Genomic DNA, 18,147 nt, shown 5'->3' with positions numbered 1-18,147 from the left:
AGAAAATAATTAGGTAAACATGAAATAATCAAAAAATTGAAAATAAACATGAAATAATCAAGTAAAACATGTTAACACCGGCTCTTGGTAAAAAAAATTCCATCTTTGTTGCAGCGGTCGTTAGATGCCCAGCAATTTCCAAGAAATTGTCCGCGTTCTATCGTTTACACCTATCGCTAAATGAAAACATGCTTGTGAAGCACGAAAGGCTTTGCTTGAAGGAAAGACAAGTCTTTTGTGAAGACGATGGAATATAAGCCCTGAATTCTCGATTCTACCGTGTAACGATAAGAAAACTTTAGAACTAAACTTCATTTATGTAAAAAAAAAAACATTTTACGACGCTTACATTATGTGTCTCAGGAATAGCAAATTTCATGACCAGGAATTTCTTCAACACTTTCACAGTCACTTCCGACGAACAGCGCAAATAACGAGTCGGGAAGACCTGGGAACGAATCAGATAAAAATTACTATCATATAATAAGCAATCTTTTTGGACGGCTCAGGTTCACACAAAATTCCTACTTCTCCAAAATCGTATCATGTTTTATAACACATTGGATTCTGCCGTCGCCTGATTGAATGCACAAAACATCGTAAAAATGATCCTTCTTTGTTTTTGCGCTCGCACAAACCTTGTAACAGAAAGTCTATAAAAAGCCTTTTTCGTTACTGTCATAGCGCTTTCAATTATTTGAAAACATGAACAAAACAATCTCTTGCGATCAAAAGCCCTTGGTGTTCTTGAGCGTGGCTTCGGTTTCTTCTCCTTTTTTGTTAAATGCAAACGTGCGCCCGCGCCTATTCTATTTTTTAATGAAACCGTATGGGACAACTGTGTATATAAAATATCAAAAGAAGCTCTTACGTCCTTTTCCATACGATTCCTCGTCTTCCTAAATAATAAAGAGAAAAATGCATTAGCGAAAGAGGATTTACGATTACGCTATACAGTCGAGTAGCCGTTTACAGAACTCACATTTCCCTGCATAGATGCATAGCCAAAAGGGACACAAAGCATTCGTCCATGACACACACAAACATTGTTTGCCCGCTATATTACAAACACTATATTTGTTACCTTCAATAAGAGGGCATTTCCCGTAGCGGGACACTAAAGTAATGTTCAAACGGGAACGGTTCTAAATTGGCCCGTTTCAAAGCTCGGACAGGATTAGCCATGCATGCTATAAATACCCCTTATCCGATGAAGTCCGGTTCTTCAATCTGCAAAAGGATAGGTCCAGTTTTGGAACAGTTCCAGTTCCAAACTTGACAGGACTAGTGTGAACACCTCAGTTAGCCTCCAATAAAAGCAGACATGGGCATTGTACCAACGGGGGCGTCCGCTTAAGGGATGTTCGATTCCGTTTTCTAACTAAAACACATCGACCTCTTCCTTATCTCGTTCCCAGATCTCTTGTGGACGAAGCTTAGTCCACTAGAGATCTAGGAACGAAATTAGCCTCGTCATAGCTTTTTACAAAAATCAGTTTCATACCTGAAATATTCCAAAGTGATGCAGACTGGATCGTCAAATGGAAGAGCATCCTTATCCTTCTCTTCCGAGGCTGTATCATCGTCATTTGCTGCGGCCTCTTCAGTGGCTGTACAAGAGAGAAAAAGTATAGCATTCTTCAATCCTGCTATCCACCGTAACAACCACTTATTTGCAAAGGAAAACAAGTATTTTCGAGAATTGATTGAGCCCGCGATTTTCGTAAAAGGGGTTGCTAGGTAACATGACGTAACTTTATGACGTCACAGCTGACGTGATCATTTTGATATGCTCGTTAGTGCTTATGCAATCGGTCAAACATTGTAATCGGAAACGTTTCTCGAAGAGTGCACAAAAACAAGGACAGACAGGGCAATAAAATTATCAACAGAAAACTGCAAACCTGGTTCATTCTTGTCCTTTTGACTCGCCTCAAATTCTTTACGCCGATTCACTTCTTCTATAAAGAAAATAAAACCATTGTGAATTCAAGGACGGCTACTTTATTTAATTGCTGGAGGGGTAAAAAATGAGGTTCGTGCTTCCCATCATGGACTAAAGCAGCAACTGCCGACCTTGTTTTCCTTGGGCTATCAATCGTCAAAACAAGCTGTGATGAAAACGGGGCGACAGGCATATTAAGAAAATAAACAACGATTTTATTTTCTGCTCACCATGATATATACCAGGTACAATCTTGTAGACGATATCTTGCAGTGTTCTATCTGGTCTGAAAATTAAACATAACCGCATGGTTATCGTAACGTATAGCGGGGGGGAGGTGGTGTATCGTATAGGAGAGTTGTCCGATTATGGGAGGCCAAAATTGTAGTATTTGTGTGTGGCTGAGACCATGTGTGCTTTCCACTAACCCAAATTTTTGGACATTTTGGTCGGAAGTAAAATGGAAAGGTCCGTTTCGGCAAGGAACGACAAATATTTGGGACCACCTCTGGACAAGGTCCCCTTTGACTGGTTGGCCCGAGATTTACCGTTCCATTTTGACAAACTGGTTAGTTTGTCAGTTCAGGAAATTCTCACAAATTCGGGTCACTGGGGAAAGGAAAGCAAAATGGAAAGAAGCGTTCAGCTTGGTTGGCCCGATTAAATCGGGAAATCTCGTCCCATTAAACAACAGTTTGTCCGACTGGTCAGTCTGTGAAAATGGATAACACCCCATTACTAAAAAGTGTCCCCTTACGAAAGGTGTCCGTTGACGAAAGTTCGACTGTGGTCGTTGTGTTAACTTTCCTGTTAAAATAACCGCTAATAACCTTTTTGCTCCGTGTGGCCAGCTAAATTGATTCCCTTCATAGATACTCTGTTTCTATAATAAAGAAACCCTCCTCTTCTAGCAAGTTTCTAACGTCACAGGCCTTAATCTAGAAGTGCAAATTCCCTTACTAATCGCCGAACATTTCTCTTAGGTTTAGTTTTAAGAATTTGGCAATAAATCAAGACGATATCCCCAATAATCATGGCGGATCTGTTTCAATTCTTATATGCTTAAAAATGTATCGATTTTGTAAGGAGAAAAAACAATGTTGATCAATTACTCTTTGGAAACTGAAAGTAGTTTACACCGTACCCGTGAATGAGGAGACTTAAACAATGAATTTGTTAATTTAAAGCAATGTAGTTGACAAAAAATCTCCCTCACCTTATATGTAGCAGAGGTTTAGTTTTGTGTACTTCCGCATCACAGACGGGACAGTGGTAGGATGTTTGAAGATACTTCACGATACAGCTACGACAAACTGTGGAAGTTAAACAGATCGTTACCTTATTTGAACAAAAATAAATAAACAATGATCAAATAAATTAAATATATAAATACACCACCGACCGACCGACCGACCGACCGAACGAACAAACGAACGAACGAACGAACGAACGAACGAACGAACGAACGAACGAACGAACGAATGCAATCACGCACGCGCACGACACACGCACGCACGAACGAAAAAAGGAACGAGCCAATGCACAAACGAACACACGAAATAACGAAATATTTCAATTACGCATACGCGCACTAACGGACGGATGGGCAGGCGAACGGGCGGTCGGTCTGTCGGTCGGTTGGTGTGGATTGGGGATTGGGACAAATGGATGGATGGATAGACGGATAGACGGAGGGACGAACGGGTGGGCGGGCGGTCAGGGGCGGGGAGGGGGGCGAACGGACGGGCAGACAGTTAAAAACATATTTCAACTAGACGAGTTTTGGTTATTCGTGAGCGTTTTATTCGTGTACGGTCGTCCGCAGTAAATTTACAGAACGGAATGTATGGAATTCTAGAGATTACATTGTTACTTCCTTTGCAGCCGTTGTTTGCGCTCGTCACGCAACGTTCACTCGGAGGGAGCGTTGCGTGACGAGCCCAAACGGCTACAAAGGAGACTAGTATGCAACCGGCGCCAAGCGATGATAAGCACGCGAATGTTTTGGTTTTGCGAGTTTTGATTGGTTGACGCTAGCTTTATTAACCTACATGCAAAACGACAAGACACTTACACGAATGCAGGCACTCGACAATAGTTGTAGCGTCCACCAAATACCCGCCACACAACACGCACATGATGTGAGGGTTCAGGTCTTGAAGGTGCATCGTTCGTAAAGACATCGTGATTTCTTGACGCGAACTGGAAAAAGCAAAAGAGAAAACATGGAACTCATGACTGAAAATGCTTTTAGAGACACTTGTTTACTCCTTTTTCCACGGAGTTCGGACTTGTACACCGGGTGTCAAACGTACAAGTCCGAACTCCGTGGAAAAAGGAGCGCAATCCTAATGAAAAAAAAAAACGCTCATAAATAGGGTTGCTCGATAAATAGGGCATTTCAAGAAACCTTGAATTAGCAAGAAATCGTTTTTGACATCTTTCATTGTATGGATTCGTTTTATCTTTTAAGTCCACAAGGCGGAGAAGTTAGTATCACTTCTCATGACCCATTACGGTATTGGACAAGTTTTTCAAACCATCAAAGGTCGAAAAGAAACCCTTTAAATGAACATTGAAGCGAATTTCCTTGTTGAACGGGAGGATTTCAAAACAATACGCCTATTTTCGTTTTGTAATTGTTTTTAAAAGGTATCGGCATCCCTCGTTACAAAACCAGATAAGAAGTAAGATCACAGTAGAACTACCAACGAACCAATCTGTACAATCGAAGGTATAATTGGATAATGGGTATTTGTTGGAACCCCTGGTCTCTTAAGAAAGCTGTTTTGCCAATACTGAAAAGATTTCCCGGGCCGCAAATACAAGGAGCATAGTAGGTACTACGTCTTTTGTTGGAGTTAATTTACCTCGTGTTCAAGCTTCTCGACTTGCGACTGCTTCTGTAACGGACGATGACAACTCCAATTAATGCTGTTTCGGGAGAACAGCAATTATTTGCTGGGAATCTAAGGTAATTTCTGGGAAAAGGGAGGCTCGGAAAATTTATTTGGAAACTAGTAATACAGTGTAACTCCAAATTAAAACATCCAGAACACCACACAATTTTTGACGAAATCGGGAGAAAGCTCAGAATATTTGGACTCTACTTGTCTTTACCATTAAACGGTAATGGTCAAACAGCGTTTAGATATCAATAGAAAATTATCAACCCCGTCAAACGAACACAAAAGACACAAGGCACAGAGCTTGCAAAACGACAGGTTTTTTGGCGACGAAAGTAACTGCGAGAATAAAGATGTTATCTTTACACAATCAGTTCACACTATGAAAGTTGATTTATTGGAAATGTTAATTTCTCTCTGATTATATATAGGCATTGTAGCCTTTGCCCTGAACTAAAGTGAAATAGTTAGCCAGATACCTATCTAAACACTATTTTACTGCGCGGAGGGCAGATCTGTGTTAACGAACTGAATACCAAGGAAATAACAATGGTACAAATTTATCCACGATATGAATTTCAGCTTGTTAGATATGCAGTTTTCTCGGTTCACAGATGAGTTAGAAACTGCAACGCTACATAATTACAGTGACACAAACATGCAGTCATGCCACACTGATTTTCTCCGTGGGTTTTTTCACGGAATAATTAACTTAATGATTTTAATGGCAGCAACGTTTCATGATCATGTATATGAAAGAAGCTGCATGCGATAGTTAACAAAAGCCGAGTTATTAATTTAGAAAATTTATTGGCGAGCGCACAAGGACATCGATGTTATTTATATATATTCAATCAATTTTAACGACGATTGATATTTGGTTATCAGTTACTTTCTGTATGTATTTTAATTCATCCGCGAATTATTGCACGGTGAAAATCTCTCGGACCAATAAAACCCCGCAAAAGGCATTTAGAAAGACTGGAAAAGAGAGCATTAATTAATATAAATCACGATTACATGTACATAGCAAGAATCAAGTCAACAGATAGAGGTAGCCATGCTCGTATGCGGGCGAATAACTTGATGTGGTGTGCGTGAAACAATTTTCCTCGAATAAAATGCACTTAATGCGTACCTCTCTCTATTTATTGTTGTAAAGCCCAAGAAGTGACATATCGGTGACAACGTGGCGAGTTGTGTATTTGCATGAACTATTTTTTTCTGCCCAAGTTTTCTACAGCTTAGTCGGAATACATGTACCCCAGTTGATTACGGCTCATTCATGGATTTCTTTTGAGTCCTCAGTGATATTTTACTGAGAATGCTGTGTTTGCTTCAGTGAAACACACTGTGTCCATTTCATTCATCTAACACTTACTTTGACCTTACTTCTCCTTACAGATCAACTTGGAAACCGAATAAATTCGAACAAATTTTTGACCGTGAAGAAGTCAGAAATGTAATATCTTTAGCTTGGTTCCACTGCAAATTGCGTGCAAATCACGAAAAGAAAATTACAGAAACGTTTGTAGGAAAGGCGCCCGTGAATCGCCGGTTTGTTTCTTGATTAGACCAATTTCGGTTCAATATATCTCTTGTAAATACGTCAATGCGATCGTTTAAATTAAGTAGCTTTTTATGAAGCCAATCTCCTTAACTATGGAAGCCCGATAAACTTTAAGGAAATATTTGAGACGAAATCGTGATCGCGAGGAAACTTAAGTGTTTTCGCCGTACTAGTTCGTAAATAAGCTGGTTCGTTTCATGACGGCAGTTGTATTTATCATCCTTCAGGTCGATCAACGGAAAAGAAAAGTTTTATTACCAGTAAATTGGCGGACTTTTACAATCGACTGTAAAACAGATCGGCTGTTGAAAACTTTCCTTATAGTGACCTTGTGTTTACGCTTTTACGAGCCCGGTAAGAAAGGAAATTTACTGAGTGTAGATCTTTTTCCGCATTATATTGTGTTGGAGGAGAATACACGGAAACAAGAACTCGGCGCGCGGTCTCTTGATGTTCATTTCACTTCTTGTACTCCTTGTTCTTATCAAACCCATTTAAAAGTTTGCGATGCTTTTGTTTGGCTTCCAGAAGTGAGCTAAATTCATCCCTTTTACATTACAATGCGTGTCAGTTCAAAAACCACCCTCGATGTAGTCAGTCAACGACAATCTGAACCAAAATAAGTACAAAGTATCTAATCTAAGTTACAATACTGCAGTAACCTCGATCTCTCGAATCTCCTGATAACTCAAACCAAATGTCGTATCCCTTGGCAGATATGCCTCACTTAGTCAAACACTAAAATTTTACCCCCGATTTGGCTCCCGATTTGGCAAACCAATTTTCGTTTCCCTACGAGGTTTAGGAAATCCGTGAGATTCCACTATACTTTATGTCCCCAATTTAACAACGAAATGTCAAACTAAGGTCTTGCTAATAGTTTAAATATCTAACTGAACTACATCGTAGAGTGTTTAGTTACTTTCTTGGTCAGCAGTCAGTACGGTATATATTCGCCGGGCGGCCATGAGTCACTCAACTGATTGACTTAGTTCATAAGGGCAATAGTTTTACTTTAAAGAAGGGCCTTCAGCGAGACCACATGAAATACTGAAATCCTTTCTGTCAAAACGCAACAAAATTAAACCTGATAACAACCATATAAACAGATCGCGAATAAAAGATGACAGTTTGCAAGTCCGCGGAAACCAGTCGGGCACTACTTACGATTGAATTGAGTTGCGAAATCAACCACGAACTGATACAAGTTCAAACGCAACATTCAACGCGAGAAGGCAGTTATTTGGTAACGTTTTTACACAGATAGCAAGAGAATATATTTTTCTAACAACTGTGTAAATCTTAGCAGTAAATGAAGCCGGTAAGATGAGAATTTTACCTTTTTCTGTGGCGGTCTGTTCTTGTTGTTTTCAATCTTGTAAGACACAGAGCGTAGCGTTGTATTGATTACACAGAGCACGTGATCTGTTGTGTCAGTCAACTCGAAGACAAAGGAAGCCGCTTAGGGTGTGAAATGATAATGAATTCACTTGAATCGTCTGCGTTCAAGTCTCAGCGTAAAATCGTGCTTATAAATCTGTGTTTTGAGGAAAGTCGTTGCCTCAAGTTTTTACTAAATAAGAGTGCCATACAAACCTTTTCGGAAAATGTACATCTTTCGTTATAAACGCTTTCATAGATATAAACAGGTTGAAACAAGTTGTTGTCAGTTTCTAAATTCATTCGGATGGCCGAGGTTCGTGTAAACACGTTCTACTTGAAATGTTAATCTTGTTGGTTAAAAACGATTAATACTATACCTGAAAAAACTGGCAGCATAGCCTCTACGTTTAGCTTGTGTAGCCGGTTTATTCACAAGTCAACTAAGAACAGGAGGGGAAGAAAAATAATTTACTTGGGACTGACTGGCCAAGAAAAAAAATAATATCTATCAGCTCAAAAAGACAAAAGACTGGTTAAATTGTCTCATTCATCGTATTTTTCGGCGCTTGATCATGCGGATGGAAGACAAGACTTGAAGCCATTTTGAACAAACGCTTTGGTTCACTTTAGACCTACCTGTCGATATTTGTGACTTGGAATACCCTTTATTCTATCAGTATTAACAATAACTGATATTGCCGGGCTGTTATGTTTATCAACTGTTATCCACCAAAGTACAGACGAAATTGATCCAAAAGGCACTGAACCGAACTCCTCCATCATAATGTGTCATTATAGAACGAAGTCCGGTTGTCTTATAAACTTTACTCTGGTGAGTCCAGTGTGAACGGAAATCTTGGAAACATTTTTATTTTTTTCATTTCTGTCGTTGCGTATCAATGCAAACGTTGGTAAATATTTTTTTTGAAACATGCATCCGGGTTTGTGTAGCCCAAAATGACTCTGAAGGTGACTTTCACTCTGGTTGTCAAAACGGTAGGAAGGAATTAAGAGACGCTTGCACGCAGGCTATCGAAACGGCAGTCACTGCAACATTCCTTTTTTATAAAGACTACCGTACCTGAAATTTGCAGTGTTGTAGGCTTTTAAGCTTTTTCGTTAGATTGTTACTAGCCTGCAGAATAGGCGGTTTATTTTGCAGGTCGAAGCGCGAAGTGCTAGTTTTTATTTTGCGGGTCGCGTGGGGGCGAGCGCGAAAAATAACCCCGCAAAAAATAAACCGCCTGTTCTGCAGGCTAGATTGTTACATACGCTTGGTCACGCTTCAATCAAACAAACCTTTAAATTAAACATACATGCGGGCTTCAAACGTACGAAAAACACAAAAGTATAGCCTCTTGGAACTCGTACAGAAGTATACGTATACTGGATGGTCGAAATGCACAAGGTATTACTGTAATTGCAACTGTACATCAAAACTTGAAGTACAACTGACAAGTCACATTTAGGGTCAATTTAAGAAAACCGGTGCTCTTAAATCCCTCATTGTTGTTTTCTGTTTTGATAATCACTTTAAACAGCATGACCTGGCCCCTTCAACACCGTGTCGCTTTTATGCAGGTGGGCTTATTTTCGGTGAGGGTTTACAAACAGGGAGCCAAGGGAGCTTATTTCGGATGGAAAATCGCGTTTCAAAAAATCTTTGGGTTTCTAGATGGACAGGATCGGGAGAAAGGATTACCTTTAAAAAGATATTCGTATTCTCTACTAAATCTGATAACATTGTAAGTCGGAGTACAACTGCGACTAGTTTTCCAGTTTCAAGTATCAAGATTTTAAATCTGTGAAAGCATTTTAGCGGGACATTTCAGCAGTGCTGCAGCATCCTTCAGTCAGGAGAAATGCATAAATGTAAAAGCCTACTGCAAATAGGGAAGCCTGAATATTGATAATCTCGACACCAAGAAGAACATAGTAAAATTCCGTATATCCATGGTACATTTTTTAGTTCGTTATAAAGTAAGATTCATGGGTTTATTTTTCCCAATTTTGTGCCGAAGGGGTTACAGTTTTAGGACCTGAAATTTAACATCGAGTTATGCTTGTCACAAGTCATACCACGTTAACTGACCTCTTAACTTTTTACCTCAGTCGTGGAAAACCCACGCACGAAGTAACGGTACGATTTTAAATGCGGGCACGCTTCATTGTCGTGTTAAAAGAAAATGCATGTCATTGTCGTATTCAGTTCATACTTCAGGAACAGTCACTTACCAATTTTGGAAAATGAATTGAGGGGGGAGGTACAGAATAGGGAGGAGGGAGAAGTTTTGGCTAAAAAAAATAGGGAGGAGGGAGAAATTGGCAGAAAAAAGTAGAGAGGAGGGAGAAATTGGCGAAAAAAGTAGAGAGGAGGGAGAAATTGGCGAAAAAAGTAGGAAGGAGGGAGAAATTGGCGCAAAAAAAATAGGGAGGAGGGAGATTTACTCCCCTGTCCCTCCTTCCTCTGAATTGGCGAGCACAAGTTTCCTTTACATAAATACAGTGGCATGATCGAAAGTAAATACATACAATCAGAGTACTTCTATTACAACTTCATTGGTTTATCACCCGCGTTTATCGGTAACTTTCTTTGTGCATGAATGTAATTTATCCGTAAATTATTGCACGATCAGGTAAATCTCTCAGATACGATCACAGCTAAACCACGAAACCTCACACAAGGTCAGAGTTGTTGCCTTTGGGATCTGAGAAAAGAATATCAACTACTACATAAATCAAGTTATCTCATGTGTAGCGGTGGTTTGAGATGCGGGCGAATACTAACGTGATGCGACGAACTTGGAACAATTCGTCCACTTAATATCATCTCCCTACCGCTTGTGTTCACTAAAGCTGATGTCAAAGAACGAGTAGTGACCGGCACTAACGTAGAGTATAATGTGTATTCGCATGATCAAGGTCCAGTCACGAAGTAATGCAACAGATTTGCTCTCTGTCAAGAACTACACTATATTCTAGCCTTCGCAGCAGTGTTTAGAAACAGAGCCATATGTTAGTTCTTTATTAGTTGTAAAAGCGAAAGCCGATTTTCCGTCTCAGTCTTGTGCTGTCACGCCAAGGAAAATGAATTGATTTAATACGTAACTACGGGATTTACACACTTAAATTATTGTTTAGTGCGAATTTTCGTCCGACCTCGCTCATATTTTTATATAGAATACCTGTGCTTGCCTGAGGAAACAAGCGTGTCGAACTTACACTTTCCTTTTAACGGATTAGCTTTTGAACCCACAGAATATTAACAATTTTTTGGCGGTAAAGAATTTTAAAATCTCTGATAATTGCGTGCGAATCATGACAAGAAAAACAGGAACAATTGTAGGTAAGGTGCCCGTCAATCGCCGGTTTATTTCCTGATTAGACCAATTTATGTTCAGTGCGCATATACCTCAATGCGATGTTTTAAATTAAATGGCTTTTTATGAAGTCAATCTCCTGAGTTATAGAGGCTCGTGATGGCAAGAACGTACATTTAAAATTTCGCTACTGTTGTGAGCCTAAACGATTGATTCAGCAACGTGGTCGGTTCGTTTCATGACAGCAGTCAACTGCATTTTTAATTTCATCCCACTCGATCAACGGAAAAGAAAATTTTTGCAAATAGAAAATTGGCGACTTTTAAAATCGACCGTGAAATAGTTCGGCTGTTTAAAACTCTTGCGTTTATGCCCAGAGAGTGAGAAAATTCACTGATCGTAAGTCTTTTCCGCATCAAACCCGTTGTTGCACAAGGTTTTCACGGAAACGAGAACTCGTGCAGTCTCTGTTCATTTCACTAGCTTTCTTGTCCATACCAAACCCATTTAAATGCTTGCGCTGCTTTTGTTTGGCCTCCAGAAGTGAGATCACGGTACTCATCCCTTAATACATTACAATGTATACGTTTTCAAAAACTACCCTCAATATAGTTAACTACAATTTGAACTATGAGTACGGAAAAGTTGTATCTCATCTACTACAGTACAGTAGGTCTACTACAGTACTTTACTTAGTACTTTAGGTCGCTCATTGATAACGATATGGACAAATTTTGATCATGCCAAAAACTTAGATTTCTAAACTACATCATTCACAGAGGGTTTGGCTACTTTCTTGGATCAGCAGTCAGAATATTCGACAGGCAGCCATGAGTCACTTACGGGGTTTACTTCAACTAAATGAACCTTTAGTGAGGACTGAAATGGTTTTGTCAAAAATGGAACAAAATTAAACATATTTTTGTTCAGTTCCCATTTAATAACGAACTGAACAAATACGGTCGTGCAGGAAACTCAGATATCTAAACTACATTAGAGAGAGAGAGTGTGTGTGTTTTCTTTCTTTCTCTGTCAGTAGTAAGCGAATATTCGACGGCAGCCATGAATCACTTGTAACTGATTTCATATGGGCAACAGTTTATTTCAACGAAAGGATCTTCAGAGAAACCATTTGAAGTACTGAGATGTTATTGTCAAAATGGAACAAAATTAAACCTAATGTTGCTAACTTTAACAGTTTGCTAGTAAAAGACGGCAGTTTAACTAAGCAAGTTCGCAGAATCCAGTCGCCCACTACTGACATATCGATTGAAAGCTATTGAATTGAGTTGCGAAATCAACCACGAACTGATTGAAGTTCACACGAAACATTTAGCGCGACGAAGCAATTATCTGGTAACGTTTTTACACGGACAACAAAAGAATATATTTTTCTAACAACTGTGTAAGTCTTAGCAGTAAACAAAGCCAGTAAGATAAGAATTTTACCTTTTTCTGTGGCGGTCTGTTCTTGTTGTTTTCAATCTTGTAAGACACAGAGCGTAGCGTTGTATTGATTACACAGAGCACGTGATCTGTTGTGTCAGTCAACTCGAAAACAAAGGAAGCCGCTTTGGTTGAATAAATAATTAGATTCACTTGAATCGTCTGCGTTTGTAGTTTGTAGCGAAAATGCTGGTATAAATCTGCGTTTTCGACATGAGGAAAGATGCACACTAGCCGGTTTTCGCCCAATAACTTTGTCAAGCATGTAAACGTTATCGGAAAGCGCACACGTTTCGTGCACGCTCAGGGCCATCTTAACGATTCAATAGATCCCTTATCACTCTAATCTAGACTGTCTGAAACAAGTTTAGCATTTAATTTGCAGTCTAAATTCGTTCAGATAGGAGAGACTCGTGTGAACAGTCAGTACATATCATACATAGTAATTTATCTGTACATCTGGCTCAATTCTTCCCACTGGTTACTGTGCCGATTTCTGCGATAATTTACCCCCGTAAGGCGGGGGCAAATGTGTAATAATTGATTCAAATCTTAAGAGGTTTAAAGAGAGAAATAGGAAGAAGAAAGAAATTTATTTTTGGAACACCACTAGTTAAATTACCCCCACGCAAGAGCACCCCCAGGTTGTCAGGGGGACTGTTTGGTGTCCGTCTACTAATTTTCAACTTCAAATTATAATTTCAAAATCAAATTAAGACGGAATCCACTAGGAAGTCGAGTAATATTTATTAAAGTTGGACAAAAATCAAGTACCAGAATAATTTAAATCCTATTGCGTTATTTCCTACCCTTAATAAAAGGTAAAGATGTAAGTAATTATCCGTGATAACACCAACAATCATTTTTTATCAGAGTCTGAGAAAATGATATTCAAAGTTCATAACCTATGGGCAAAAGCTTACATCTTTTAAGCGTTTCATGGGAATTCAGTGAAACTTCGAAATTTGTTTTCGATGTTTGGTGTTGTTAGAAAAGATTTCTTTCGATAAGATACTTGAAGCAGTAACACAAAAGCTTGCAATCATGTGTAAATAGTTTTGGTACATAATTTTGTCCAATAACTACTCGAAGTCCTGGCGGATTTCCTCTTAAATCTTCAAAATTCTTATTTCTCTATGATAATATGATAGTCTATGACAGTTGACGAAAACTCTCATGACAGTCAACTCTCATCAACTCTTATCCTCGTTTGCCCCGGGCTTTACTGATTAGTCCACCCTTTTCGTCCCACGTTCTTGCGCGCGAGGTTCTCGCGGCACGCTTCCTCCAAATCGGTGGCACTCTCCATCGCTGTGTCCTCTAGTCCTTTACAGATCTACTCTCACCCGGACGATCAAACTGGATCAACTACTGATACTTCGAGGTTCGATCCAATTACGTAATGTACTTCGTTTGTCTGGTTTCAAGCGTGGGAGGTATCAAGTGGAGGGAGATTTATCTAACTCTGTGAAAAGTTCAGGCATTTAGTCTCCGATTCTGTTAGTAATTTGTCTTAAAGGGACACTGTCACAGGGATTTTTCTGCTTTTCGGGTAAAAAGTACTAAAATTGGCGAAGTAGTCTTGCTCGTACATGCAGAAATGCATCTAGCACTTCAATATGCAGTTAAAAAAGTAAATTGTAAATTGAAGAAAGAGTGGAGCCATTATTAGTTTAGTGGTTTTTCCAAGCTACAAGGGCAGACCTTGAAAAAATCAACCTGACTTTTTCAAGTTGAGATCTAAAGTTCCTGATGCTATCAAAATAACATCACTTGTTTATGGCTTCAGTACACTGGCATAGTAATTTTTAACAAAACTGAACCACTATTTGTAAGTTTCCATACGTTTTCGGGCTCTTGAATTTTTGAAGTGAAACTTGTGACAGACGGTCCCTTTAAACATCTGAAATCCATCGTCTTTTTTTGTTTGATAATCATTTAATTTACATGACCTGGCCTTTGTTAATGTTCATTTTGCCTACTGATATTCCATTCTAAACTGGAAAGCCTGATGCGGCCTGTTGGATGTTGAACTCTTTGAGACCACATTTTGGAAAGGTGCAGAAGGTGTTGCAAAAATTTTCCAGAGAAGCAAATGGCAGAATGAAGCTTAGCAGTTTACCTAAGAAAAAATTGTAAAAAGACTCCTGAAGTTCGCTTAAGCAAATTTTAATCTTAGCTGAGGTGGGCTCAGTCCAACCTGGCCCTTCGTAAACAGTGAGGCTCTCAGAAGTAAAGGAGTTTTGGCGAAGAAGATATTGCATTTTTTCGATTGGTCATATTTTATCTCGTGGCTGTTTCGTTTCAACCGCAAACGGAACACAGAAAACATCGCGTTTTTTTCAATGCTGACTAATTGAAGACCTCTTTGAACGTGAACCATTTAATATATCCTGACTGCTAAGATGGCTGTTTATATTGCAAATGCAGCCAGGTTTTTCAGATACAAAGTTAGAATTCCCCAGAACTACTGACACACAAACTGAAGCTTATATTAGTTTTTAATATAGCGTTTAAGCAACAGTAAAGTGGAAAGGGCAACCACAAACTACCATATATCGAAAGCTATGTACTTTTACGGATGAGCGGTGTAAACGTATATCAGAACGTACTTAAAACAGTGACATCGGCTGCAATCCGTGTGGCGCACGATTTTATGCGGAATCTAATTTTAGCTGATTGGCGATTTTTGTGTTTTGCGGGGAATTAATTCAGTTTTTCTACTGAATTTCAGCAATCGCACCTTTTTTGACTCAACAAAAATCGAAAACATTAGTACCCGCAAAAAGTTATGCCACACGACCTCAGCAAAACAAGTTTGTCACTTACGGGCTGATAAATAACTAACACTTTTTAAGGTTTTATTCAAAGTCTCACAGCGTAAAAAATTTCAGTTTTTCGTGTAACCTATACGACCTGATGCCATCCAAAACAAACTGTATGTAGTCGTTGCAGTGTATATTTCAGGGTTGAGTTGCGTATTTCGGAAAATCCACTTACTATAAATACCTCTGATTGAAATAAATACGTACAATTAATATTAATGATATTGGTTGTAATTATCAGTAACTATATACGGTATATTTTTATTCGTCTGCCAAACTGTTACTGAACTGCTACTGAAAATCTTTCTGATTCGCTTAGAGAACCTAACAATAAGTCCGGCGGACCTGTTGCGTTTGAAAGATGGCGAAAGGAAATATCAACGTTAATCATGATCAAAGTCATCTCATGTGTGGCGGTGCTCGCCGTGTGCGGGCGATTTTGTGTGCCGACTGCGAAACAATTTGTCCTCGATTCAAGTTATCTCTTGAAATTAACGATTCGGGTTTATCTTCTCGTCTTTAACGATGTTGTGAAGATAGAGAAATCATGTCGATCGCATTGTGTATTTAACACCGGATCGTTTCAATTTGGAAGTCAGTGTATCACGCAGTAATGCAATAGATCCGTTCCAGTCTCGAGAGTCGCCCTTGGAACTGTGATCAACAGAGCTGACTGTGCAGTTAGCTTTATAGGCACGTCGCGTTTTTCTTAGCCTCTTAGCCGTCGTCTGCAACGCAGGCTACGTTTTTCTTTGCTTGTATAGGTGAAAGGTTTTTTCCTAACAGTTAAGTCGAGGAACATGTCAGTCGATTACGGGATATGTACAATTATTTGTTCAATGTGTTTCTCTCGCGACCCGCAATAGTGATACTTTTGATACTTTTGCCTCAGGAAAACACACCGCTCGCAGACATTTTTTTTACCGAAAACGTTCTCCCGAACACGTTGCAAACACATCTTTGCCTTTAATTTAAAGAATTCAGTTTTTAAAGGTTGGGTCCCATTGAAAATTGCGTGGGAATTAAAAGAAAGAAAGGCGTCCATGAATCGCCAGCCTGTTTCCTTGGCAGACCACGCAATTTCACGGGAGTTCAATACAACCCTCTCAATACACGCCATATAAATCTCCCATGTAAATGTGCATAAATGTAACCTTTTAGATAAACAGTCCGGATATTTCTTTTATCAAGCCAACCTCCTCATCTATTAACCGGTCGAATCAGCTTTTAAAAATTGTGGAAAGGGAAGATTTTATGGTGATTACGCTGCAGCCGTGAAGTCAAATGATCCGTCTCTAGTTCAGTGATCAAGGATCAAGAGAGTTTATTTGACGCTCATCTGTTGTCTTCTGTTAAATCGGCCAGTAGATCAACCGGCGAAAAACTCAGATTTTTGACAAACGAAAATCTCCACGACTTTAGAAAAATTGCCGGTTTGGTTGTTTAAAACTTTCATAATTCTGCCTGAACTATCGTTAAACGCATATCACAAGCTAGACGAGTTTAAAATTCACAAACTAGGAACCTTTTTCCGCATAGTACGCTGCGTTTAAGAGGCTTTCAGTCACGGAAGCTAGAGCTTATTCAAGGAAATAACTACAGTTTTTTAAAGTTCATTTCACTGCACATATAATTAAACCCATTTAAATGTTTGTGTTGCTTTTTTTTGGCTTCCTTTAGAAGGCTGTGTACTGTTTTATCTTTTTACATTACAATGTTCAAAAACTACTCCGGCTCAATAGTCAGTCAATGAAATCTGAAAATTTCACGAAAATATAATATCTACTGCAGTATTTTACGTTGTCATCATTAAATAAAGAAATCGTAAAACATGCTCGTGCCAATAACTTATATATCTAAACTATATCACACAGTGTTTTGTTACTTTCTCGGTCAGCAGTGTATATATTCGCCGGGCAACCCCAGTGAATCACTTACTGACTTAGTTCACGAGCCGTTCACTGATGGGCAACTGTTTCACCGCTAACGAAAGGACCTTCAATGAAACCATTAAAAGGACTGTAATGTTATTTGTCAAATTGCAACAAAACTAAACCAAATAATACACATTTTTAACAAGCAAGTAAAGATGACACTTTAAGCAAGTCCGCAGAAACCATTCGGGCAGTTCGGGCACTACTTATCGATTGAATTGAGTTGCGAAATCAACCACGAACAACTGATGCAACTTCAAACGCAACTTTCAGCGCGACAGAGCAATTATCTGGTAACGTTTTTACACAGTTAGCAAGAGAATATATTTTTCTAACATCTGTGTAAGTCTTAGCAGTAACCAAAGCCAGTAAGATGAGAATTTTACCTTTTTCTGTGGTGGTCTGTTCTTGTTGTTTTCAATCTTGTAAGACACAGAGCGTAGCGTTGTAATGATTACACAGAGCACGTGATCTGTTGTGTCAGTCAACTCGAAGACAAAGGAAGCCGCTTTATATTGAGTATATAAATGATTAGATTCACTTGAATCGTCTGCATGCATGCATCTAGACCTATCAAGGTCTATCAAGAAACGAAGGCATATCTCCATAGGGAAAAAAATGCGTATCAGTTTCTGTTGGCATGAAAGACCTAACCTTTTCGCCAAAGTGTGTTAATAAATATTTTCGGAAAACCCGGTTTCACTTCATTCATCTTTCATCTTGAGACCGCTATCCGAACAATCTCCACAGACTGAGTTAGTTTGGTTTCGAAGGTTAGGCTTTCCTGTAGTCTTAGTCTAGGGCAAAAGAGCTAAATA

General features: G+C 39.1%; 1 protein-coding gene across 1 annotated transcript in view; it reads right to left on the bottom strand.

Moving 5' to 3' along the window:
- LOC144661534 (uncharacterized) overlaps positions 1-18,147 on the bottom strand; it is a 42,376-nt gene that overhangs the window by 1,904 nt on the left and 22,325 nt on the right. The window contains exons 3-9 of the mRNA XM_078522335.1: positions 4,020-4,147; positions 3,162-3,258; positions 2,176-2,231; positions 1,905-1,961; positions 1,505-1,610; positions 872-899; positions 350-448 (exon numbers count right to left, since the gene is read on the bottom strand). Coding sequence (XP_078378461.1) covers positions 350-448; positions 872-899; positions 1,505-1,610; positions 1,905-1,961; positions 2,176-2,231; positions 3,162-3,258; positions 4,020-4,147 — 571 coding nt within the window. The remainder of the gene's footprint in view (positions 1-349; positions 449-871; positions 900-1,504; positions 1,611-1,904; positions 1,962-2,175; positions 2,232-3,161; positions 3,259-4,019; positions 4,148-18,147) is intronic.

This window comes from Oculina patagonica, chromosome 7 (genome assembly GCF_052425735.1).
Source record: "Oculina patagonica isolate OP01 chromosome 7, crgOcupat, whole genome shotgun sequence".
Taxonomy (NCBI): Eukaryota; Metazoa; Cnidaria; class Anthozoa; order Scleractinia; family Oculinidae; genus Oculina; species Oculina patagonica.
The sequence above is the reverse complement of the archived record's forward strand: the minus strand, read 5'-3'. Positions and strand labels throughout refer to the sequence as shown.